The sequence below is a fragment of the Astatotilapia calliptera genome, chromosome 19 (assembly GCF_964374335.1).
Source record: "Astatotilapia calliptera chromosome 19, fAstCal68.1, whole genome shotgun sequence".
NCBI classification, from domain to species: domain Eukaryota; kingdom Metazoa; phylum Chordata; class Actinopteri; order Cichliformes; family Cichlidae; genus Astatotilapia; species Astatotilapia calliptera.
Window position 1 is genome coordinate 3,763,051 of NC_137440.1, and position 25,524 is coordinate 3,788,574.

At 40.5% G+C, this 25,524-nt stretch overlaps 2 protein-coding genes across 5 annotated transcripts in view; both read left to right on the forward strand.

Moving 5' to 3' along the window:
- Positions 1-17,324, forward strand: part of heatr5a (HEAT repeat containing 5a) — a 61,321-nt gene extending 43,997 nt beyond the window's left edge. For 3 of the 4 annotated variants that reach the window (XM_080293766.1, XM_080293765.1, XM_080293767.1), the window contains 23 exons: positions 656-845; positions 935-1,104; positions 3,143-3,169; positions 4,463-4,607; positions 4,981-5,163; positions 5,508-5,747; positions 5,827-6,005; positions 6,195-6,263; positions 6,398-6,577; positions 7,006-7,240; positions 7,404-7,508; positions 7,605-7,739; positions 8,273-8,400; positions 8,800-8,947; positions 9,836-10,009; positions 10,272-10,373; positions 10,642-10,725; positions 11,149-11,325; positions 11,624-11,775; positions 13,330-13,437; positions 13,648-13,750; positions 14,394-14,547; positions 15,026-17,324. In XM_080293766.1, the coding sequence (XP_080149892.1) occupies positions 656-845; positions 935-1,104; positions 3,143-3,169; positions 4,463-4,607; positions 4,981-5,163; positions 5,508-5,747; positions 5,827-6,005; positions 6,195-6,263; positions 6,398-6,577; positions 7,006-7,240; positions 7,404-7,508; positions 7,605-7,739; positions 8,273-8,400; positions 8,800-8,947; positions 9,836-10,009; positions 10,272-10,373; positions 10,642-10,725; positions 11,149-11,325; positions 11,624-11,775; positions 13,330-13,437; positions 13,648-13,750; positions 14,394-14,547; positions 15,026-15,185 (3,348 nt within the window). In that variant the 3' untranslated portion in view covers positions 15,186-17,324. The remainder of the gene's footprint in view (positions 1-655; positions 846-934; positions 1,105-3,142; positions 3,170-4,462; positions 4,608-4,980; positions 5,164-5,507; positions 5,748-5,826; positions 6,006-6,194; positions 6,264-6,397; positions 6,578-7,005; positions 7,241-7,403; positions 7,509-7,604; positions 7,740-8,272; positions 8,401-8,799; positions 8,948-9,835; positions 10,010-10,271; positions 10,374-10,641; positions 10,726-11,148; positions 11,326-11,623; positions 11,776-13,329; positions 13,438-13,647; positions 13,751-14,393; positions 14,548-15,025) is intronic. The other variant, XM_026191683.2, reaches the window with a different exon arrangement.
- A 5,056-nt stretch (positions 17,325-22,380) lies between these two features.
- The window catches only part of hectd1 (HECT domain containing 1), a 46,790-nt gene continuing 43,646 nt past the window's right edge, over positions 22,381-25,524 (forward strand). Inside the window, exon 1 of the mRNA XM_026191824.2 lies at positions 22,381-22,577. The gene's annotated coding sequence lies outside the window, so the exon portion shown is untranslated. The remainder of the gene's footprint in view (positions 22,578-25,524) is intronic.

Consider the following 25,524-nt stretch of genomic DNA (forward strand, 5'->3'; position numbering starts at 1 on the left):
CACTTCTGCAACACTTAAAACCCCAATTCTGAAAAAGTCGGCAGGCTGTGTAAATAAAACCAAGATGCAATGACTTGCAAATCTGATAAACCCATTGTTTTTACAATAGACGTTAGGAAATATCAAATGTTTATTATGAAATAGTAAAATGTCTCATTTTAAACATTTGATTTGTTCTTTATGTTCCTGTAAAGAAAATATTGGTTTATGAGATTGGCAAGTCATTACTTTGTTTTAAGTGACTTGGAATTAGAGGTACACTTTAAGTGCAGTATCTGGTATAATCTGCAACTTGCTTAGGGACAAGTGGGGGAATATCTGTATGTTTGACTCTATATGTACAAATGTAAAAGATATAAGAACCACGTTTACATCGGAGAATAACAAGCTAAGCTAAAGTCTAAGCTCTAGGTGTGAGCACAAAAGCCCCACCCAACTGTTGCTTAAATCAGGAGAAGGGTTGGCTAATAGGCAACTTGATGTGCATTCCTTCTGCTCTGCAAAGGGTGCTTCGTTTGATTTGTTCAAGTCTCAAGGTATAAAGGATTTAAGGTGAGAAAGTTAAGACTGGACCAGGTTTCTGTTTTGTTTTGGGGGTTTTTTTGGTTTTTTTCCCTTCTTGCTGGTCATACCTTTTGTGTATCTCTGTGTCCAGACCTGGTCTCTCTACAGTCTTTCTCTGGTGGTCGACCTGTCAGGTGGTCTTTATAGAACCCATGCGGAACCATCGTTCACTCTCGTGCTCCGGCTGCTGCTCTCCACTCCACCCACCCACCCTGAGGTGCACTACAGCCTAGGACGCTGCCTGCATTGCCTGATCACCTGTTTGGGCCCAGACCTGCAGGGTATGGAACCCCTTTGTCATACCCAAGGACAGTTTCAAAATTAGAGAATGTTTTAGGGATGTGTAAGTGATTTGTGTTTTTGACTCCAGGTAATGGCGCAGCAGTGTCTGGTCTGCGCTCCAGCTGTCTGGTTGCATGTGGAGTGATGCAAGACAGTCCAGACTGTCTTGTTCAGGCCAGGGCCATTTCCTGTTTGCAACAGCTGCACATGTTCTCACCTCCACACGTCAACCTGACCAGCCTTGTACCTGCACTCTGTGTAAGTACACCTGAGGAGGCATGGCTTTCTATAGCTTTTTCTTTTCTATAAGCTGACTAGAACCGTGTTTCCCAACCTTTTGGAGCCACGCCACATATTTCACATTAGAAAAATCACACGGCACACCACCAAACAAAAAGGTCACAAAAAGCATATTGATCATTTTTCCCTATGCACCAGGCATAGCAGAATTGGTTTTGGTTTGTCCCCAGGATACCTTTTTTGCTTTCTTCTGGCCACTACTCATGCTAGGGCCTTCATCTGGGTCAGGATTTTCTCCAGGACCCAGGTCAGATTCTTTTCAAATATTTATCTATTGCTATTACTTGCCGCGTTGTCTCACTCACAGCATGACTGTTTTACTGGCAGTTGGCATTCTATTTAATTATAGCAGGTAGTTGTACTGGTTTCTAGTGGAAGAGAATGTAATTGTTCTGCCTATTACTCACGCTGGTGATTTAGAGTACTAATCAGTTGGAACCAGATAATCTTCCTAGGTGTACCTACTCATTTCTCGCGGCACATAGTGGTTGGGAAACACTGGTCAAGAAACCTTTTTTTGTATTTACAAAAGAAAACAAGGACCAAAAAAGTTGACATTTATCACATTTTCTGGCAAAGAAGGTATATTTTTTAAACCTCACCTTATGATTATTCATTGATATTGTAAACACCAAAGCTTAAAACTCTACTTCTGTAAAGCCTCAGTCACAAATAACTCTTTTTTTTATATGTTTGTCACACTAAAATGTTTCAGATCGTCAAAAAATGTAAATATTAGTCAAAAATAACACAAGTCAACATGAAACGCAGATTCTAAATGGTGTTTATTGTTAAGGGGGAAAAAATCCAAATCTACCCTGTGTGAAATAGTGATTTCAAGTTGAAGCACACTTGGGTTTCTCAGCAGGACAATGAAATCAAAACACATCAGCAAGTCCGCCTCTGAATGGCTTAAGGAAAACAAAAAGACAACTTTGGATTGGCCTACTCAAAATCTTGACCTGAATCCAATTGAGATGCTGTGGCATGACTTTAAAAAAGGGGGTTTATGCTCGAAAACCCTCCAGTGGTTCTGCAAAGATGAGTGGCTCTAAATCCCTCCACAGCTCTAGAAGCCAGTTATCACAAAGGCTTGATAGCAGTTTTTGCTGGCTCCAGGGTAGCCCAGCCAGTTATTGGGTTTAGAGGGCAATCAGTTTTTCACTCAGGAACATTAAGGTTAGGATTTTTTTCCACTTAATAATTACACCACTGTATTTCGCATTATCATTTCCTTCTCTTCATCTGCCTCATCCACCACTACTCTCTCCTGCATCATTTCCATCTCCTCCTCTTCCTTCTCGCCTCAAGCCTCATGTCCTCACTGCAAAAACTCAAAATCTTACCAAGTATATTTGTCTTATTTCTAGTCAAAATTATCTCATTACACTTAAAATAAGACACAATCAGCTACAGGGCAACATTTCAGTAAGCTAAAGGAACTTGTTTCAAGACAGTGAATCTTGAAACTAGAGAAAAACTAGAGATTTTTCACTTGTTCCACTGGCAGATTTTTTCACTTATTTTAAGCTAAAATATCTTGTATTAAGTGAAAAAATCTGCCAGTGGAACAAGTAAATGTGTAAAAAAAATGTGTATGTTGTGTATGTGTGCTGTGTACTGTTTGTTTGTATATGTGTTTTTCATTCTGCTGCTGTTACAACCAAATTTCCCCTTGTGGGACAATTAAAGGATTATTCTATTCTGTTCTCTATTCTATTCTATCAGAGAGACTTTATTAATCGCAGAGGGACATTGAGTACAAAAAGGTTTTATACACGGTCATGGCTGTTATAGGGTTGTTGGGTTCAGTTTTGATAAAATGTTGTTAAACATCATCATGCTTCCTGTTTGACAGACACAACTTGTCCAAACTCGACTGGATTCATATTTCATCTCTGCATACTGCATTTCCTGCCATGTTTCTCTGCTGTGTCGAAATTAGAGTTCGTCCAGATTTATAGTGTGTGTTGTTTTTGATCATTCTGTCTTACAGGAGATCTTGTTGGATTATTCCGTATTGGTAGGTTCTTTTTTTTTTTTCCCCCCCAAGGTCCGCAGCTGCTGTCTCTCAGTTTTAGCTTTGTAATCTCTTTTTTTTTCTTTTTTTTTTTCATTGTGACTTTTCTGTTGCTGTGACCTTGGTCTGGGCGATAAAAATACTCTTCACACAAAGTTCCTTTCACAATAAATATCCTGAGAACTTAGACAGATAGGAAAGATTTTAGATTATTTTTATATTATTTCTTTATTTAAGCACAAAATGATTGCTTTTGTGGCTTTGTTTAATCAGGATCCTGATTAGCAGCTTCAGACTTGGCTGTTCTTCCTTAGCTGACATTTTTGCATCCAGGAAGAACCACAAAATTGATTTTCCACAAACATCACCATCTGCTTAACTGTTAGTGGAAATATCTATACATCAGCTAGGTATTGGAACATATCTTAGGAAGGCGTAGTGAGATTTTTAGACACACCTCAGGCTGTTAACACAGTAGTATAGTAGTTGTATAGTGTCTATTTGTACTACTTTTACAGTTGTATTTTTCAGGGTATGCTAGCTCAGAAATTTGTTATAAATAACAGTTTTAAATGTGATCTCAAAAAAGATGCCCGTATCGCCCAGAGTCACTGTGTCACTGACACTCTGTTTTAACACAGCTCCTCGTCACTTATGAACACACCATTCTGTTGGAATGAATCCTGTCAGCTCAGTTTTCTGTTTTGCAGAATTTTAACCTTTTTCCCTGTTTCACAGTATTAATTAAGTTTTTTTTCTTATTCTTTGAGTGTTTATTCTTAATTTACTATCTACTCTCACTTTGTTTGCTTTTCAGCTAACACATTAACAGCCTCAAGTGCAGTTCTGACAAAAAGTTCCTCCGTTGTTTTTTTATCCCCCACAGTGTTTCCTCTGGAGAAAGTGTTGCTACTATTAGTTTGTAGATTGTTTTTGTTTGTTCATACAACAAAGTTTGATTAAAAGCACAATATTCTATAATTGTAGAATTTTTAATGTGAATATTAAACCCAAAAATATACCGGTTTTGTTTTTTGTGCTGTTAGCCAGACTTTTAAAAACAAAACAAAGTATTCCACTCAAACTCAGTTTTAGGAACTTGTAAACGTTATTATTTGAGAGAATACTGTTCCATATTGATGGGCTGTTTTTAAGGTCCGCAGCTGCGGACCTTGAAGATTTGGTGGAAACAACTCCTGGATGAAACACTGTCTTTAGCAGCATGCTTTCCCCTGATGAAAAAGTACAGTGTCAGGTAGAGTTGTTATGTGTGTGAACTGTGTGTTTGTGTTTCAGGCAAACCTGTGCAGCTCGTTCCTATGTTTGCGCCGGGCCGTGGTGGCGTGTTTGCGCCAGCTTGTCCAGCGGGAAGCGCTGGAGGTCTCTGAGCATGCCATTGCTCTGGTCAAAGAGCTCCCAAGACGAGACAACACACAACTTGGTGAGAAGAAACAGACATTTTATGGAAACTATGATGATTATCAGCCTTCTTTTTTAACAGGACTGCATTTTTCAGTTTGTTAGTGTTAGCAGTCCATTTTTTTTTGTTTGGATTGATAATAAATGAACTTTATTCTCTGGCCCTTCAGCTCACTGTTGTTGTCTGACTTCTGTTGATCTCACGTTTTTATTGATGTGTGTTTCATTGCTTGTGAAGCTCTCTTTGTGCAGTGAAATTTGCTTGATTTTGTTTTATCATTAAATTTCACTTACACACAGTTACTTGCTTCTGTTTGTAGCATATGAGCAGTTTATTGCAGCGCACCTCTCTTCTACATCTTTGCTCACCTAATCCTTTCGATCTGTCTGAGCAGATGTCACTATAAAAGAGGTCGGTCTCGAAGGTGCTCTGTTCATTCTGCTGGACCAGGAGTCAGACTTCAGTCTGAGGAAGGACATTCAAGAGACTCTGGTTCATATGATGGCAGCGAGTGCCACCAGCAGCAAACTGGCCCACTGGCTGAAGCTCTGCAAAGATGTCCTGTCTGCAACTACAGGTGGGCTCAGGAGGTTGGCAGCCTGTAGCTGTTTCTTTGAGTACCCAAAAGCTCAAGTTTACATTTCTGTTTTCAGACTAAAAGTTAAAGGGCTTAAATTATATAAAGAATAAGATATTTTTTTAAAGGACAGAATTTTATTTTATGGAATCTGGGTTCTGTCAGAAAAAAGGAGGGAGGGGTCAGCTGAAAAAGAAATATTTCATTGATGATTGCTTTGAATGTGTAGAATGGAAAAAAGCTGGCAGTTTGTTTGAAAACTACTGAGGATTAAGATAATACCTGGTGATTATGAGTTAATGGGTCACTGATAGCGTCTGTGACGTTAAAAATCTGTGTTAAAGATGGTCGTGCCCCATTGGAGTCGAAACAGGAGGATGAAGACGCAGACCCTGGCAAAGATGATGACTCCTCTGCCTTCAGAGCCCGGTCTGAGTCTGGTGGCCCATTCACAGCGCTGCGCTCAGCCACACGTTGTTTCGCCATGGAGTGTGTGTGTCGCATCATAGCACAGTGCGAGACTGCCGACCCAGCTCACTTTGACATGCCTCTTGCTCAGGAACGACGCCTGCATGACTCCACTGGTAAGACCTCACAGGGATTTGCTCGGTTTATGTTTCTGGATGTCTCAGACATCGTTGATCTCTCACCCGTTTCTCTCAGATTTCCTGGTCCTCCATCTTGGCGACCTGGTACGCATGGCGTTTATGGCATCAACAGATCACAGTGATGAGCTGCGACTAGCAGGGCTCCAAACACTCCTGGTTATCATCAGACAGTTCTCAGCCATTCCAGAACCAGAGTTTCCTGGTCATGTGATCCTGGAGCAGTACCAGGCTAATGTAAGGATCAGTAACTCATCTGAACTGTTGATTTTAGTTGCCATCAACAGCAAGTTACTAAAAGAAGAGGTGACATTACACAGGGGTAAACGGGCTCCTGAAAATCCTGACTTTTTTTCTATTTGAAAAGATGCTACAGAATCTGCTGTGTCAGAGTCCTGTAGTATTTTAATTTGTATGTGTTTGCAGGTTGGAGCTGCTCTCAGACCCGCCTTCACCGCTGATGCTCCTCCTGACATTACTGCCAAAGCCTGCCAGGTGAACAGTTGTCAGTAATCATTTTCATAATCCTCACTGCTGCGCTGCTCGGGTCATTCTGTCTGCCCTGCAGGTCGTCAGCTAATGAACAGAGATGTAAAGTATTACCTTTAATGCTGCCTTTTCCTCTACAGGTGTGTAGTGCATGGATCGCTAGTGGTGTAGTCAGTGACCTCCGTGACCTGCGACGTGTCCACCAGCTCCTTGTCTCCTCATTGGCTAAGGTCCAGAGTGGAAGGGAAGCGTCAAGCCAGCTGTACAATGAGGCTGCTGCTGCCATGGAGACACTGGCTGTTCTCAAAGCCTGGGCTGAGGTGAGTATTTACCCTTTTTAGTCGTTCGTTTTTGAATCTTCTCGTCATCTTACATCATTATTGAAATGTTTTATTGCAGAAAAAAATACTTCTCTTTTTGTTTTGCTTTTTTCTGCAGCAATAGTAGCGCAAAGACTTGAATCCAAACGTCCATTCGTGTGTCTAAAATATTCTTGATGATACAGCTCGGGATAATGTTTCGAATAGCACTTACCTCAATATTCTCCTGATAACAACTTGTTGCGTGTTAGGCAGAATGACTTGATAGTGTTTTTAATAACAGCCCTAAGCACCAAATGTCTCCAACATCTTGTTTTTGGCAAGATATTATCTAGATAATGAGTATTGTGTATCAATCGTAAATATTTCTGCAGAAAATAAATTAAATTATTGCTGCAATTTTCTGTGGTTTTCTTCATTTCTGTCAGGTTTACATTGTAGCTGTTCAGAGGAGCAAACAAAAAGAAAGCTCTCATAGACCAGCTGACCCATCGGTCTCCTCTCTGGCCAGTGACAGCTCAGGCTCTGAGTCAGGAGGGGCGGGCCTTCTGAAGTTGGTCCAATCAGAGCTATCGACACTGAGCCGTCTATGGCTGGCAGCACTACAGGACTATGCACTACTGACCCTCCCACAGGAGTACTCATCACAGCTACCTGCAACAGGTGGGATATAAACTTGTTTTGATTTCTTTTTTTCATATAGGGCCAGGTATAGATAGCTTTTCTCCCCTAATAAAGTAATCCGGACCACAGCTGTGATTAGATAATTTTATTTTGAGAGATATGGTGTTTCTTTATTTTTTTCCTCTCCCTCTTTCTCATGCAGGAGGTTCCTTCTACACAGCAGAGACTGTCAGCCAAGCAAGACGTCATTACACATCGTCCTGGGCTCCCATCCTCCATGCCACCTCCCTCTGGCTCCACAGCACAGGTTAGTATTCCTCCTTCTCACTCTTAATACCGCTGTTCTTTCATTGCAATAAGCAGATACATGTAAAAGTATCTGTTACTTTACGTGTGTGTGCAGGTTTCGTGATGTCAGATGAAGCGCCTGCTAACCTATCTAGACCAGCAACACCTACCTCCATGGGAAACAGAAGCTCTGTGGGTGGAGCAAAGAGTCCGGAAGACATTAATACTGACAGATTGCACCTCATACTTGGTAACAAACTGGTTATAACTGCTGAGTAAAATGTGTTTATGTATTAAATTCTGTCCTATTGTATTGACTTTGATTGATTGATTGGTAATTTACTTCAACATGTGAACAATATACAAGTACATTTAGAAAAGAAATAAGAGAGAAAAAAAATACTATACAAATTACATACAAAAAAACATTCTGATTAATTTACATGTTGAAAGGGAGTGGGAAGAAGTATACACTTATTTAATCCCACCCCTTTGCCATAAATTATCAGTGAATATTTAGTCAGCTTCCTGACTACTGATATAATTTGTAATAAAAATAGTGAACAGATTTCTGATATACTATAATATCACATCATGAATTTTTTGTTTGTTTGTTTTTAAATAGAGACATTCACTTAATTTAAATATTTTCCTTTTCTTTATAGATCGAGAAGATCATATTTTTATAACTCTTTTTGAACAGTTTTATGTTTGGACATTGCTTTAATTCCATATTCAGACTGTTCCATAGTTTCACTCCAATCATGTTGGTCTCGCATTCAGGGATCAGCGTGGAGTTTCTCTGTTCTCCACATTCAGAGGACCAGATGGAGACCATCACCTCCTGTCTGAGAGCTCTGCAGGTGCTGCTGGAAGTTTCGTGGCCCCGAGCAAAGATTGGAAATGACCAGGTGAGGCACAGCTTTTACTAGTTTTCACAGTAAACACGATTTGAAACATTAGCCTTTCGACACTAGAATCCAAACTAAATTGTACAGGTTTGAATTTGACTGGCAATTCTATATGTGCGGTATTTATTTCCCAGTGAATAATGACGTGAAGTTATGACTCTTCTGTACAGTTAAATGCAATATAGGGTAGTGTAAATAATAGTTGTTGTTTTGTTTTTTTTAGCTGGCACAACAAAAACCTAAAACCTCAATTAATATTAATGGCTGTCATCTCTCTCTGTGTTGCATGGTTTACTGCTTCACTCTGCATGCGCTCACCTAGAAAGGGTCATTCAAAGCTCATTTAACTCCTAATAATAAACTGCATTGGTCGAGTGCTGACTTTCTTTGTCTGTTTAGGCTCTGAGCGTGGAGCTACTCAGCGTCCTCCACAGACTCATGGTGACCAGAGAGTCTGTATCAGTTCAGCTCGCTGTGTTGGATTTATTGCAGCGAATTGTAGCTGCTGCTCATGAGCACATCAGGGAGAAACGCCACAGTGCTGAAGGTAAACACAAAATTTCCTTAGGGATTAATAAAGTATTCTGATTCTAAAAAGATTATTCTGCTTCTTCTTTTTGAAACCTCACGTGGTATCTCAGTACGGGAAGCGCTTTCTGGTGTGACTAACCACACCGACTCTACTACTACCACATCTATGTAAGTTAGATCAGTTACTTCAAGGACACAGGGTCCCCTGACTACTTTTAAATAGTCTGTCTCGCACATATAAATTACATGGAACTGACACCAGCACCAGTCTCTAATTTTGATTGCTCTTTACTGGCCCAGCAGGCACTGGATGGTAGAGCTAGCTTGTCTGCTCCACAGCCAGCCAAAGTCACTGTCTTTGCACAGGGGAGATATATCACTCTGTTTTCTCTTTAAAATAAGCGATGCCCTCCTTGGGATGTGGAAGAAACACACAGAGAATGCCTGGTCTTGTTCAGGGGCTGTTATAAAGGGGATCAGGGGATCCCGTGTCCTTGAAATGATTGGTCTGTCTTAGTAAGATATAGTAGTAGTGGTCAAGCCAGAAAGTGCTTCCAATAGTGAGATACCTCACTCGTTTATGTATCATTTCTTTTGTGTTCAATAAATCCTCTTAGAGGAGTAAAACCAGCTTCTCAACCAAGGGAAGCAATAAACCATTTTTACAACCAGACGGCAAAAATTCCTTTCTGATCTCAACAAAATCGTAACGCAAGCTTCACTTTTTATCTTTTTCTGGAACTTCCAGCTACATTGAATCTTTCTCATCAGGTCTCAACAGTTCTAATAATTGTAATCTGTAATTTTTAGATCCAGTTTGTATATGTCTGAACCTATCTAGATTGTTGCCAAACAGAATAATTTAAATGCTCCTTTCATACTATTCAACTTTAATGTTTCTTAGTGGATGATGGCGCAGCAGAGAAGGAAACACTTCCAGAGTTTGGGGAGGGGCGAGACACTGGTGGTTTGGTTCCTGGTCACTCACTGGTTTTTGGTGCTCTGGAGCTCTGCCTCTGTGTACTGGTCCGGAAAATCCCACAGCTGAGCCCCAAACTGGCTGGAACTAGTCCAATTGGTAAGGAGATGGATGGGAACAGGGAGGGCTGCTGCAGAGAGGGAGAAGAAATAAATAAATGGAAGGACTCAAGGGAACTTAATTTCAGATACTCTCTGTCAGTGGTGTATGATTGGCTAGACAAGCACAAGACAAAGATTTTTGTAGCTACTGTCAAAAACAAATTTTTTTAAAAAAAATTCCAAAATAGCATTCCTTCATTCTTGCGGATAAAAGCGTCTGCACATATAAACCTATCAGTATTTTTGGGGTGTGCATTTAGGTCCTGGAGGCTCAGCGTGGACTCTGACAGACAGCGACTGTCGTCTGGTAGCATCAGCTCTTTGTGTGCTTTCTGAGCTGCCGTCCATCTGCTCTCCTGAAGGTGAGAGCATGAATCACCCATTTTCTCATGCTAACACAACAATAAAGGGACTGGCATGGTTGTATTAGAGCCCTTGAGTTTTAGCTACTTACTACTGAAGGGCTCTGGGCTGTGTGTTGGTTTTTTGGAGGAGAGCACATCTGCATAGGTTGCATACCCATAATCCTTCAGTTTGTCTAGCCAAATATCTATGCAAATGGACACACATGCGATGCATCTCCTTTTATTGGTCTGTTGTTGGTTTGATGGCTGTCTGTCCTCTTTGTAGGCAGTGTGTCCATTCTCCCCACTGTCCTCTACTTGCTGCTGGGAGTCCTGAGAGAGTTGGTCCACCAGCCCAGCGCGCAAACAGGTTAAGACAAATAATTTAGACTGTAATGTCCATAAATAATTTATGTTATTAATGTGGCTAAGGTGGGTGTTATACTAACTGTGAAGTAACAAAGTAAAAACGTCTATACCAAGAGCATTTTATACACATAAAGTAAATAATTAAACTGACATTGTCACATAAAAGTGACATAAATACATAAAAGTGACATTTACCAAAAACAAAACTAAAAGAGTCAGGATTAATCGGGTGGACGTTAACAGCATCTCATTCAGTTTTTAAATAAGCACATCTTCTCTCCTTCAAAGCCAAACCGTCAGAGCTGAAAATAACAATAAATTGTGTTTCTGCAAGTTTAGAAATGGACTTCAGTAAAATGTATAAGTATTTTGTCCACTCAGTGATCATGTTTGATATCAATGATGATGTTAAACTTGCTTACAGGTGCTTCAGCAGTTGAATCGGCAGGTGGGGCTTGTCTGAGTGTGGTCATCCAGGCGGCTATTCAGGCTCTGAAGTCCGTCTTGACTTCACCCATGAGCCGACAAGAGAAATGTCGAGGATCCTGGAACCTGCTGCTGCAATCAGCTCTAAATACACTTCTAACATTTTGGGACAGTGGTACGTACAGTGTGAATGTAACTTACAAACGTGCAGCTCTCTGTAGTTTTAGCAAGTGCTTCTAAAAAATCTTCAATTTGCCACCCATATACCTACAGGCACTATGCAATAAAGCTGTAAGGTATTTCTGTGCTAATAATAAAGTCCTCATTAGCAGTACTCCCTATGGCCAGAGAGGTGATGGAGAGAACTGTAGACTCCACACTGACTGATTAAAAATTACAGCCACTGGCAGAAAAATGCTAAACTACCAAACACTGAAGAGAATGCCTGAAATTGTTTCTTTGTGTAATTTCAGGGCCTTCCAGCTGTGTTGTAGACAAGGTCAGCCTCCTCACCGCTCTGACCGTCTTCCTGCTATCTGCTGGTCCTGATGTCTGTACCATTGAGCCTCTGCACAAGCTCTGTCTGCAGCGCTTCACCACCAGCATAGACTCCAAAGACCCTCTGGTAATATCTGATAGTTAGGCTATATTCTGACCATGACCTCTCTTAGAAGATGGACATTCTAAAAGCCAGAGAGTGTCTGCAAGACCTCAGGTAGTATAGAGGTCTATATAAAAACAGCCCTCGGCGCCTTTGCTGTTAACCTTAGTAAACACTTTCCTGTTGACTTTGTGAGCTCAGTCACTAATTTCAAGTTTTACTGAATACACCGTGAAGTTAATTCGGGTCTGTTTCAGACTCGGAGAGTAGCATAAAGTAGGGTTTGCTCATTTACTAACAACTTGTGACAGAGAAATCATTATGAACTGAGCATGCAGCATTCTGCAGTTTCAGTCATTTCAACCTTGTGTTTTGACAATCAGTGCTTTTTGTTTGTTTTCTTTAAAAGGAACAATGTATACAGTGTGGCAATGACCATCTTTCATATACAGTTTGTGCCTCAAAGTGTTTTTCCGCCACATATTCCTGTTGCCATTAACTAGACCAGTGGTAAATGGTAAATGGCCTGTATTTATATAGCGCTTTACTAGTCCCTAAGGACCCCAAAGCGCTTTACACATCCAGTCATCCACCCATTCACACACACATTCACACACAGGTGATGGCAGCTACATTGTAGCCACAGCCACCCTGGGGCGCACTGACAGAGGCGAGGCTGCCGGACACTGGCGCCACCGGGCCCTCTGACCACCACCAGTAGGAAACGTGAAGTGTCTTGCCCAAGGACACAACGACCGAGACTGTCGGAGCCGGGGGTCGAACCGGCAACCTTCCAATTACAATTCGAGCTGCCAACTCTTGAGCTACGATCGCCCCAGTGGTGTCAAACACAAGGCCCGGGGACCACAATTGGCCCAGCAAAAACTCCATCCAGTCCACTGGACAGCGTTGAAAAATGTGGGGCATAAATTTCAAACTTTTAACTGTAATTTCATTTAATATGTTTCACAGTTTTTGCTCCTTATAATTTCCCAACTCTCCCAAATCCAGTTTCACACGGCACCGAAGGAATTAAGGGTTAGATAAAGAATTAAGCAGCAGAAAGGTTTCACAATTAAATGTAGACTTTTTTTTGTTTGTTTGTTTTGTTTTTGTTTTTAAAGTGGGTCCACATTAAAACAGGACATTTTCTGCAAGTTAACAAAACTGTGTTTCGTGATTAGAGGACATTTAGGGAAATGAGCTACCAAAGTTTTACACCTTGTGCTTAAATTTTATGACATCAAAGAGTTGTCCCTACAGATTTTTCATTCACTATAGTGGCATTCCTTTATCATGTAATAAAACTCTTATATTAGAATATCTCAGGGATTAAATATGTAGGAAAACGTCTTTACAGCGAGATAAAATAGTTTCACTGGTCCGGCCCTCTTCAAGTCAATGTGGGCCCACAATGTAAAAGAGTTTGACATCCTTAATCTAGACAGTTTGGGGTACGCCATATTCTTCCAGACCAGTAAAACTCTGGATTAAGGACAGAGTTATGTTCCTCTAAGTCGATATTTGAGTAAGTGTGGGGTTCGACAGTGACAGTGTTTCCTCCCTTCTCTGCTCTAGGTTGTGAGTCACTGTTGTCAGCTGCTAACGACAGTGTTTCAGGCTCAGCCCGGTGTGGCCATCCCATACATCCAGGCCCTTGGTCCGACATTGATTCGATTCCTCCAGGTATCCAACCAAACTTATTTACCATACATGAGTATCTGAGTTGCTTTATGTTCATTAATAATATATATATTATTTTTTGTAATATGTTTAATTTTCTTTCTGTACTGATGCTTGCATGTACACTAAGGGAAAATGAAATAAAAACCTATATGATCACTAGAAGGCATTGTTCAGGTGATTTCAGCATATATTTGTCTGCTTCCTCCTCAGAAGGTGGAGCGGAGTCGTCCTCAAACTCCACAGGAGCTGCTTGGAGTCTTGGAGGGGATCCGAGCGATGGAGGCTTTGATCCAGGCAGCTGATGAATCACAGTGTGAGTAGAGTCTGTAGCAGAGACATGGTGGAGTCAGGAGATGATAGAATGGAAGAAGGTAAAGCAAGGCTCTCTGTCCAAAGGAGGATAGTGGTGGAGTGCAGCAGCCTGATTTGTGCTCTAAATGTGCGAATCCTTCTCAGTATTCACTGCTCGCATATCTGATGTGTTCTCCCTTCCTGATTAACCAGCATGCAGCCCTTCACAACCACGCACTGAAGTGAGAAGCTGTGAAATGTTAGTTTGGTTAACCAGTGATTCAAATTTGGCTGTAGGTGTGCGTGAGAGATGAATGTGTCTGCTGTGAGAACTTAAAGGTGACTAAATTACTGGTTTAAACACTCTGGATTGATACTCCCTGTCCAAATATGACTGAGCACGCTGCCAGCAGGAAAGACAACGTAAACGAGACCTTGTGACTACAGTCAAGCCAATAAAACAAAAAAAACACTAAAATGTTATACACAAGTAGATAAATTCAAGTTCCATTCAATTATTTTGTTTAAAGGTCAGTGATTTCAGCTGTTCTTGCTTCCTTGAGCAAAGGTACAAGTCCATCCAGCTTTTGCTGAGATATTTAACAGATAAAACATTCTCCCCCATCTGAAGCTTGTTCCCATGTTTTGTGTATTTTGCCCTTCAGGTCCTCAGCTGGTGGCAGTCTTGCTGCCCCTCCTCATCTCCTTTCTCCTGGATGAAAATGCCCTTAGCTCTGCTCCCCTGCCATCCAGGTCTCTTCATGATTCGGCACTCAAGGATCTGATGCGCTTTGGCCCTCAGCACCCAGCTGTCTTCAGGTCGGTAGTGATGTGTGCAGTTATTTTTTTGCATACGGGTCTGGTTTGGTTTGTATGAAACGCTCCTGCTGCTCTCAGTGGACTGAACTGTACAAGCAACCTTTTTAGCTCTTTCATAATTTGTTTTTTTATGTAGATTACATGTTGATTTCTGGGATTCATGAGTATTTTATTTTCCTGCTCTTCTCCTCAGTAAGAAAAAAGTTTACAATAATGTGATTATAGGCTGTAGGAAAAAGCATTGTATGACTCCTCTCTGAGGTTTTAGGATTTTATTGATCTCCAGGAACTTTTGGATGATTTTCATATAGTTCAAAATCATTTCCACTGTAGTTTCACCCTACCTGTGAAGGAGAGATTGGCAGTCTCCATCAGTAATTAAATCATGTCATGCAGAGCAAAGCCATGTTTTGTCATGCTGCTTTTAAGGATCAGTGAATATGAAGCAGGCGGTTATATATTTTCCTTCCTCCTACAGGTCACTCATCACAACATCGCCTCACCTGAAGTCTCGTCTTCAAGCTGCCATCAAAGGAAATCAGGAGAGTTTGAATATTAAAGCTAGCAGTGCTAACCCAGCTGCCCACAGCACTGGGAAGTCCTCTCCCAGCATCACGCTCAAAACAAAGTTCCTGTGAGGCAGCCAAGCTTAGATCCGCCACACAGAGACTGTCTCTGGAGTTTAACGTCACTAACACACTGTGGTACTTGTGATTGTTCTGAGGGACATTCTGACTGGTTTTGTGGTACACCATATTGAAATATATGCAGATAGCAGACCAAAAAAAATTCTGTGAGTTCACTTCCTGTCTCATTTTGGAAAAAAAAAAAAAAAAAACTAGATCGAATTTCGATTTTTTTTTTTCTTTTACTTTTTCCAGCACACTGCATGCCACCTCACATTGACGCTTACCTTTATTATGTCATTTGAAAAAATCAGTTCTGCCAGGTTGGCATGTTTTATCACACGAACTGTGCATCATACATACGTCATACATACCTGTTGATCAAATCACAGACTGACTCCTCCCCAGGACACATGAGCTTCAGTTCATATCTATGAGAATGAACTTGAAGAGTTCAAACTCAGCTTCAAAACGAACTGAGGCCGGTGTCAGTAATTTGGTGAATGATCAACATGATGGCTAACAATATCAAAAAGAGTCTTGTGTGAAACCGACTGAGCTTTATTCACCTTGAAAAGAAGGGAATGTGATTCAATTGTATTCAGATAGAGCTGTGTGCAAACAAGAGAAGGAACCAGTTTCATTGGTTCTGGCATGTGACACGGACGCCTCCTAGATGCTTCCTGAATGAGCTGTTTTGGGTGTATCCAACAGGTAGGAGACCCAGAGTCACACACGAGAAATGTCAGGTAGTCAGATTTTCCTCAGTTCCTGACTAAGTAACATGAACAGAAACCATCTGCATAGCTATAATAAGAGCTTTTAGAGCTAAAGGGAAGATGCCTTGTTGCTTCCTTTATTATCCCCTTTAGTAGAGGATACAATAGAACATTCTGAAAGGAGAGGAGATAAATCCTGCCCAGATTTCATTCGTCAGATCATTTATAAAAACAATCAACATAAGTTGCGCACATCATTTAATACACACATCAGGTTAATAGTGCCTCACACCGCTCTTATGTCCTAAACCATCAATGATAGGCTGTTAAACCCACAGCTGAACTGTGAACATTACACTGCTGTGATCAGATTTGCTTTCTTGAGGTGTTGCCACGGGAACAATTATTTGTACTGTAAAGAATTATGAGCTATATCTTAATGATCAAAGCGTATTAAAAGATTACTACAATTCATTTTGTATTAAGTGTTGCTGTATTGCAACTTCTTGGGTTATTAAGCATTAATTTGAATTAAGTCACAGCATGCCATCATAAAGGTGGGACTTTAACTGATCAACCCTGGGATACCTGGGTCATCAGTTAAGTCTTTTGAGTTACATTTTTCACCTCTTGCATATGACCTCAATCCAATCTCTATCGTCAAGACTGGGACAATAACAAAAAGTGACATAACTGCTCCTGTATATTGTTAGTATCCCTTTCCATTTGCCCGTGTGTTTGCTTTACCATTAAAGCCACTTTAATGGTAAAACTACCAACAGCTGTTAGCGTGCATGTCCTAAAAGGCAACATTCAGTTGCCTGAGGTTTTTTTTTTTTTTTCCCCAAGTATAAGTTTTGCACACTTGCCAATTTCACTTTGTTATTTTTTCATTAGATTTTTTTTATGAACCCATTCATGATTTTTTTTTTTCAAAGACATTGTGCTCTGAGCACCACATACATTTTATTCAAGCAAAAGCAGACACATCTACAGTAGATATTTGCAAATCTAAGCAATCTAGATGAGGAAACAGCACTGCAGACCACAGGAAAACACATACTTGTGATTTTTGAGGTTAACTGCCCCTCAAACAACACTACACTAACAGTTTAATGTTTTTTTGAGTGTGCTGTTATCTGCTGTAAAAAGCATTGACTGGTTACTTAAACCTAAATCTCATCAGTTTGTTTAAAAAGAAAAAAAGTCTTGACTTTGTAAATGTAAATGTTGTCCTCTTAACATGATTTTCTTGAATGATGATGGGTAACACTAAAGTACTGACCAGCAATAAGTGTACGAGGCAGCAGAGATTGAGTGTCTGTCTCTGTCCTGGCCATCTCATTTGTGCAGTGTACAGGTGTGAACTGAATGAACGAGTAGGTACAGTTAAATGTTCTGAACATGTACAAATAAACTGTCTTTAAATTCATCTCTTTGTTTTCTTCACATTTAGGTTTGTATGGTTTAGAAAACTGACTATGAAGGGTTTAAAGATGGTAAATGTAAACCTTCCAAATGATCATGTCCTCCAAAGAACTGAGTCATGAATTCAATCTAAATTTGAGTACCGCTCAGACATTTGGTAAAAGGACCACAGCATAATTCAATCACTTGACCCTACCAGCAGAAATAACTGTTAAAGAAGGTGCATTTCAAGATCTACATCCTAATCATCGGAGTTCAAAGTACGGTAGTAGTAAGGCAATATATCTTACGGTTAAGAAATACCATTGCTTTTCCAATAGATAAACTAAACCCAGCAGACAGAACAAGTAGAATGTACATAGTGCAATGCATAAAATGTGACCAAATATGACCAAACACATATTTTTAAAAAAGGCAAAAACATCTGAAAATAAATACTGGAATTTTCTACATGATACATTTAAACCAAAATATAAAGTAATATTACACATATAACAAGTCAATTTACAAAAGAACCAAAAACAATTACGATTTACTAAATGTGGTTAAAAACAGCACAGCAAATATCAGATGACATTAAAGTGGCTCTGTGTAAAGTGTAATAGCGCAGCTTTGAAATAAAAAGTTAACTCAAAGGTGATTCTCTTTCAAGTTAGCTCTCTTTACCGCTTTTTGTGTAGCCCATTTAATTAACAACTTACTGATAACGTCTTATTTGATTTACCTGCAGCATGGCCTCTTCCTCTTTCCCTCCTGCGCTTTCCTGCTCAGTGTGTTTAGTAACTCCTCTCTGGAGCTCTGGAGACCCAGTGTTGGGCTAAAAAGTGATTTCTGATGTCATTATGTGTTTTTAACGTCTACTGTCTTTACTAATATTAGTAAATACACTCTAGTGAACATGATTCATGAAGGGATTGTAGATCAAATTAAAAAGAATACCTGTTTTTGAAGTATCTTCATGACTCTGCGTATTTGTACCTATATTGTCGTCAGTCCAGTCCTTTTTGGTCACTTCAAATACTTTTATAGAACTACTATCATCTAGTTTTAATGTCAGTGGCACATTGTACCAGGATAAATTGGTCTCTTTAACAAAAACTGGTTGCAGCAGCTATTTTATGATAGGAATGCTTTTACTGGCTCCAAATTACTTGACATTCTTCCTGAGAGATATGATTGATCTGTTTTTGACAGAATTTAGGTCAACGAGTAATTTCTAACAGCTTAAATTCCTGCAATCACTTTTTGAACCGGCTTCGCACCCTTGAAAAGCCCGTAGCTAGGCCCCTCTAGCTGGAGCAGCCAAAGGTAGCGTAGGCCCCGTTGGCTCTCCCCCAGCAGATTGTCCCAAGGGAAAACAGGATGGCTAGGTAACAGTGAGGAGGAAGCGTAGTTGTAAACAAAAGCCCATGGTACACCACCAACCCTAATCGGTTTTCCCCATACTGCAACACCCGCCGTGGAGCTATGTATTTACACACCTCTTTGCATTTAATTACATGTTATTATTAATCCCTGTCTCTCTTCCACAGCATGTCTTTGTCATGTCTTCATCTACTCACCCCCAACCTGGCGCGGCAGATGGCCGCCCCTCCCTGAACCTGGTTCTGCTGGAGGTTTCTTAACGTTAAAAGGGAGTTTTTCATTCCCACTCTCACCAAAGCACTTGCTTAAAGAGAGTCCTATAATTGTTGGGGTTTTCTCTGTTTTCTTTGTATTTTTGTAAGGTTTTTACCTTACAATATAAAGTGCCTTGATTTCTATAGTGCCTTGTGATTCCATCCTGCCTTCCTGTAGGCATGTTTGTCTTTTATTGTCTTATGTACATACAGAGCACCTAAAACCAGTGTTGGGGAGTAACGGAATACATGTACCGCCGTTACGTATTTAAAATACAAAATATGAGTAACTGTATTCCGTTACAGTTACCGTTTATAAAGGTGGTATTTAGAATACAGTTACTTTGTTGAAATAAATGGATTACACGGCGGTACTTCCCTGTTTCATATTGTGGCGGGTCAGGACTGTTTGGGTTTTGTTTGACAGCTACGTTCTGTTGTTCCAGGCGGCAGCGCCATGGTTACAGGGTGACGCTCTCTCTCTGCGTGTTTCCTGGATGAGAGAGGCCTTTTTGTTGTTGGAATGCTACCAGTATAGCTCTAAAGAATGTAGCATCATAGGCAGTGTAGTCCGTGCTGCAGGGAGAATGGACTGCCATACCCGTTATTTGTCTATGAGGGAGGGAGGGAGAAAAAGGAAGTACGAGTTGTCATCGAGCAAAAACGGGAGCTGGAAGCATGTAAATATAATAATAACCACTGCAGCCAAGAAGAGTGCCTGACGAGCCCAGTTGTAAGTAAGCTATTAAGACTCGACTGTATGCTTTGTTCGTGTTTTCCTCCAAAAACAATAAGCTCCGTTGGAGCAGCCTTTCAACGCCTATCTCTGTCTCTCGCTAGCAAAGTTGACCCAGACAACAAAGTAAAGCTAGTTTTCGGCTACGAGCCCGACGTATTATCCAGAGGTCCCTTTACTAGGGTTCGGAGCCGCGGACCTTCAGTAACAGTAATAAATCACAGCAATAGTACATTCACGTAGTTGTAAACAGCATGATAACATATTAAGTAATCCAAAGTATTCAGAATACGTTACTCTCATTGAGTAACGTAACGGAATACGTTACAGAATACATTTCGGGGCATGTATTCTGTAATGGAATACATTTTAAAAGTAACCTTCCCAACACTGCCTAAAACTTAAGTAATGCCTATGATAATTGCAAATATGCAGTGATTAGGGAAGTTGTCACGTCATCATAGTGCCAACAGTTTGGCTCCATCCTATAGCTTTTCACTGAGTTCTCACACTGTTAGAACAAGGTCATGTGTGTTTCTGTTGCTCAGTAATACTGCTATATTACTGTAACAAATGGAGCCTCCACTGAAAGCAGAAGAGTTTATTACAAAACTCGCACAGGCTGTTGATGTATTCAGGGTAGTAAACTCACTTTTCATAATAGGCTGAGCAATTTTAAGTTTGTTTATCCTATCTGAGGCTCTCTCAAATGACCAAGATCATCTCCAAAAGGGAGAGCCCAGACACCCCTTGGAGGAAGCTAATTTCTGCCAATCGTTCCTTCTGTCCCTACCCACATGTTGGACCATAGATAAGAGTTTGAAGGTGTCTTAACTGCTAAACTGACTCCTCCACTTTCAGTTCTCTTGACCACGAAAACCTGGTATAAAATCCACATTACAGCAGGTTACAAAAGTAACTATCCCAGAGCAATCTGGAGGTCACAAGCTAATGAAGACAACAGAAGCACATTATCTGCAAAAAACAAAGATGTTTTTCAACAAAGCCCAATAATTGGAGACTCCACCATCTGGCTATGTCTAAATATTCTGTTCATAAAAACTATGAATCTGTGACAAAGGGCAGCCCTGGCAGAAACCAACACACACTGGAAATGAATCTAAATTACTGTACTCAATACAAACCAAGCTCTTGCTGCAGTTGTACAGGGACCGAATGGCCAGTAACAACTGGCCAGACATTCCATACTCCCTAAATACCTCACACAGGATGTCCTGAGATATGCAGTCAAATAGATTTTCCAGGTCCACAAAAAACATGCAGACTGATTGGACAAATTCCTATGCACACTAGTAATGAATTGGTGCAATATAATCTAAGCCACCACCAGACCTCCATGCAACATTGCAGAGACATGTCAGCTAGGGTAACCCCACAACATCCAGGGTGAATCTCATCCAGCGCAGCTACCCTACCACGGAGCAGTTGTTCAACTCAATCAGTGACCTCACCTCAAGTGATAAGCGAGTCATCCCCCTCAGCCTCACTCTTCTTCCATACAGAAAACGTGACAGTGGGATTGAGGTATTCCCTAAGTGTTCCTTCCACTGCCTTACCTATGTCCTCAGTTGAGGTCAGTGACATCCCACCACCGCTTTGAGACCAAAAGTCTTGTTCAGTGGTCTAACCAACTCCTCCCACACCCGAGTTTTTGGGTCAGCTACACTCCGCTTGACCTGCTGGTCTGTCAGCTGCTTCTGGAGTCCCACAGGCTAACCAAGCACGATAAGACTTCTTTTTCAACCTGATAGCTCCCTTGAACTTCTGGTTCTGGGATTACTGCCACAACAGGCACCAATGCCCTTGCAGTCACAGCATTTTGCAGTTGCCTCAACAATACAGATGCAGAACATGGTCCACTCAGACTCACTTTCCCCACCCTCCCTCAGAATGCAATTGAAGTCTTGTCAGAGCTGGGAATTGAAGATCTGGAGGACTGGGGCCTCTGCCAGATGTCCCCAATGCTTGCTCAATATACTTTGAGTATGCCATGTCTGGCCAGCATCTTCCCCCGCCACCTGATCCAATTCACCACCAGGTGGTGATCAGTTGATAGCATAGAAGCTCTTTTTACCCAAGTGTCCAAGACATATGGCCACAGATCTGTTGCCATGTGAACTTATGAACAGCTCAAACATGGTGTTTGTTATGAACAAACTTTGGAAAATATAGGAAAATATATTGGCCCTTACAGCTAGAATATCTATAAATATTTATACTTACTTTTATATATTTACTTTTACTTTTCTATTTGTACTTCTGCTTTACTTTTATATATTTATACTTCTGCATTACATCAACACCTTAGTTAAGTTGTAACTGCAAACGCTTCTGATGTGTACCTCTAGTAATCTAACTATACATGGCTGTTGATGCAGGGACAGTGGCAAACGGCCACTTGCACATGCTACTTCGTGGCTCTACATAAGTACAAATTAAAGTTTAAGGGAGATGTGGGAGCTGTTTGGGGACATCTGTAAATTTAAATCCACGCCGTGCTAATATTCAGTGTGTTATATATTATTTTTTAAAATGATATTTATGTGAGAGCTCGTGATTTACAAGTCGTGATATATACATTTTTGAGAATAATTAAGAATATTAATGAAAAAATGAAGCGAATAGCTTTTGAACATTGGCATTTCCGAGGCAGATAGTGACCTCTGAAGGCAGCGGGCTCAATCGCCTCAGCTCTCCATTTCAGTCCGGTCTGTTGTGTTTTGCGGGCCGCCGTCCACTCTGACCTCTTAAGACTCTTTGAGAAGAAATGGAAACACCTTGACGTAACTCCCGACACAAACGGCTCTATACCCTGTATTTGAACCCTGAAGAATTATTCATACACTTGTCGATCGTCTCTCTGTCGAAAAGAGCAAAAACGGTGAGTGAATCGTTCTGCTGGTGACCTGAAGATCGAGGCCGTTGTCGCTTGAGTTTTGTGTCCGCTGTTTCATCGTGGCCTCTCGGCTCTCGTGGAACTCGAGTCCGGTGGTTTCCCTTTAGAAGTCCGAGGCCGCATGTATAGTTGGTTGACAAAGCAAGCATAAAATACAGATATAAATGATTTGAATAGTTAAAAAAACATTTTTGGACCAGACGCTTCAGTTGTTAGTAGGGAGAAAGCTTTTTTGTTGTTAAAGTCAGCTTGCTTTTGAAAGCTAACGTGGTGCTAAGGCTATCTAATCGGCTAACATTAGCCGGCTTTCCGGGTTTCGGTACATGAAATTACTTTTATATTGAGCGACAAACAATTGTATGACTTAATTGAAAGCAGCCGAGTCTGAGGTTGAGGGATTATGGAGATTTCTTTAAGTTTTATTTCGTTTTATCGGCCTGAAATCGGCCAATGCTTTACATTAGCGAATCTGGAAGTGAAGCTACTACTCGACTATAAAACTGTATGTACCCAACTGGACAGCTAACTCTACGGCTTATCGCTTCCAATACCATAGCTGTTCTATATCTCTTAAGTTGGTTTGTGTGAATAGTTCGGCTCCGTATGGCTCGTCAAATAATAAAAATTGCGGTCATACGATTAGCTCTCTCGGATATGGCTGAACGTTTGTTTTCCATTAGTCATAACAAAGCTTTCTTTGCCCGACTTTTTAACATTGCGTATATATAAAGTATAAAAGTTTGAATTCAACATGGGAACATTTAAATGTTGATTTCTTGTGTTACTACATCAACATTTATTTTTATATTATTGTTTTGTTTTATTTACCTAATGGTCACTTCTCTTAACAGTTTGCTGTGTAACTGTTATGTGATGTGTAACTTTTATTATGTTGGTGTACTGTAACTGTTTCACCATATTGTGAGCGTGGCAGCTGTTCTGTAGGTTTCAATCATGTCAGGCGAACTTTGCCGAATTACTGAGTAATAAATGTCCATGTTTCAATTGCTGTCTTTCTGGTTTAAGAAATGCTTTATGGAGAGCTTACATTCTTTTAATCTTGTCTCAGGTATCCACTCCTTATTGGAAAAGCTATGTTTCGGCAAGTTGGTTTCAACAAAATCAGTACAGTCTATGCGAAAGTAATTTTTTGTGATTAGATAATTTAACAAAGTTTTACAGGTGTGTGTTCTCCAGTATGTGTTGGTGTTAAATTAGTTTTCTTTTTAGTCTACCCACATTTCCCTAAGAAGCTTTTCCATTTGCCAGATCGCTGTAAGTACAATAAGAATTGGTTCTTAATACTTGCCTGGTTAAATGCTGCCATATTTACCTCTGAAGTTGGATGTCAGAACTGTGAGTGAGGTCACTTCCAAATTGATTGTTTCATTTGTAGTCAGATTTTCTCAGTTTCTAATAGAATTTTCAGCTGGAATGCCCCCTCAAGTCTGACTTGCGGTGCATTCCTGAATAAGTTGTAATTCCTGAGTTCCTCGTTGGAAATTGAATTTGGAATACCTATTCGAACACACAGCAACTGCCAAGTTAACAATTCATAGCAGTCCTTAACGTGTGCAGTAGTAAAACTTTTCATATGTGCTACCAGTATTGTGTCTTTGTGACTCACTAATCCTGCAAATGTCTGTGTCCACGTATACTTTTTGGTCAGACAGAAGGAGGAGATGAGATTTCCCCCACCCGAAATGCACTCCCATGCACGTTCTAGGATCCTGACTGTGTGTCACTAGAATTGAATGATGTAAGCAATTGTCCAATGTTGATTGGCTGACAGGTGGGCCAAAATGAAAAAGGGAGCAATAGTGGAGTTTACTGGGAACAGGGAAACTGTGAAAGAAATTTTGTGGATGAAAAATTAATGCATGAAAAGCACAGACAGTGGCTGCAGTGGACACATTTCATTTTTCACAACACTTGTTCTTGCTTGAGCTCTTTGAATGTTAGAAATTGGCTCAGTGAAGCTGGAGGATGAACGCCAACTTTTTTTCCACTCGATAAAAGTTAACGTGAGGGATTCTGGTGGTTAGGGACAAATGCAATCGCATAGCAGGATGCTATACACGGGCCAAACTTCAGTCAGGAGAACAACTGAGATTATTCATCCACAATACGAGGTTAGTTATTAATATACTGCAACAACATGGGAATAGAACAGCTGCGAGAGAATTCAGCATTAATGAATCAATGTTACGGAAGTGGAGGAAGCGCAGTTTTTGGCTTTCCCCATATTTCAAAAGTGCTTCATCTCTTTGCTATGACTGTCGACCGGCATAATTTGCAGATGATAATGGTTTTAGCCGCTGCGATGCTTTCGACCAAAACAGGCGCAGCTTGACGACATCATTGCGATATGGCAAAGGGGTGGGATTAAATAAGTGTATACTTCTTCCCACTCCCTTTCAACATGTAAATTAATCAGAATGGTTTTTTGTATGTAATTTGTATAGTATTTTTTTTTCTCTCTTATTTCTTTTCTAAATGTACTTGTATATTGTTCACATGTTGAAATAAATTACCAATCAATCATAGAGCGATATAGTCAAAATCTCTATCGTTGGCCAAATTTATATAGTTTCTATCGTATATCGTTTATATCGCCCACCCCTACACAGCACCACCTCATACAAACTAAAATATTTTTTTTTCAACTGTATAAGACAATTGTTTTATCACCCTTTTCCAATAGGGTGATAGTACCTGGTACCAGGTACATTTTTAGTACCTACTCGACTAGGGTTTCAAGTGATCCCAAAAATATGACGTGTCACCTATTGGCTAGTCGGTCGCATTACTCGATGAGTCACAAGAGCTTTGTCAGATGTTGCCACACATGCAGTTCATATCAATTGATCAATTCTTACAGGGTGACAGTAGCTGAGCTGTATCCCTCCATGCTGCAGGAAAACTTTGTGAG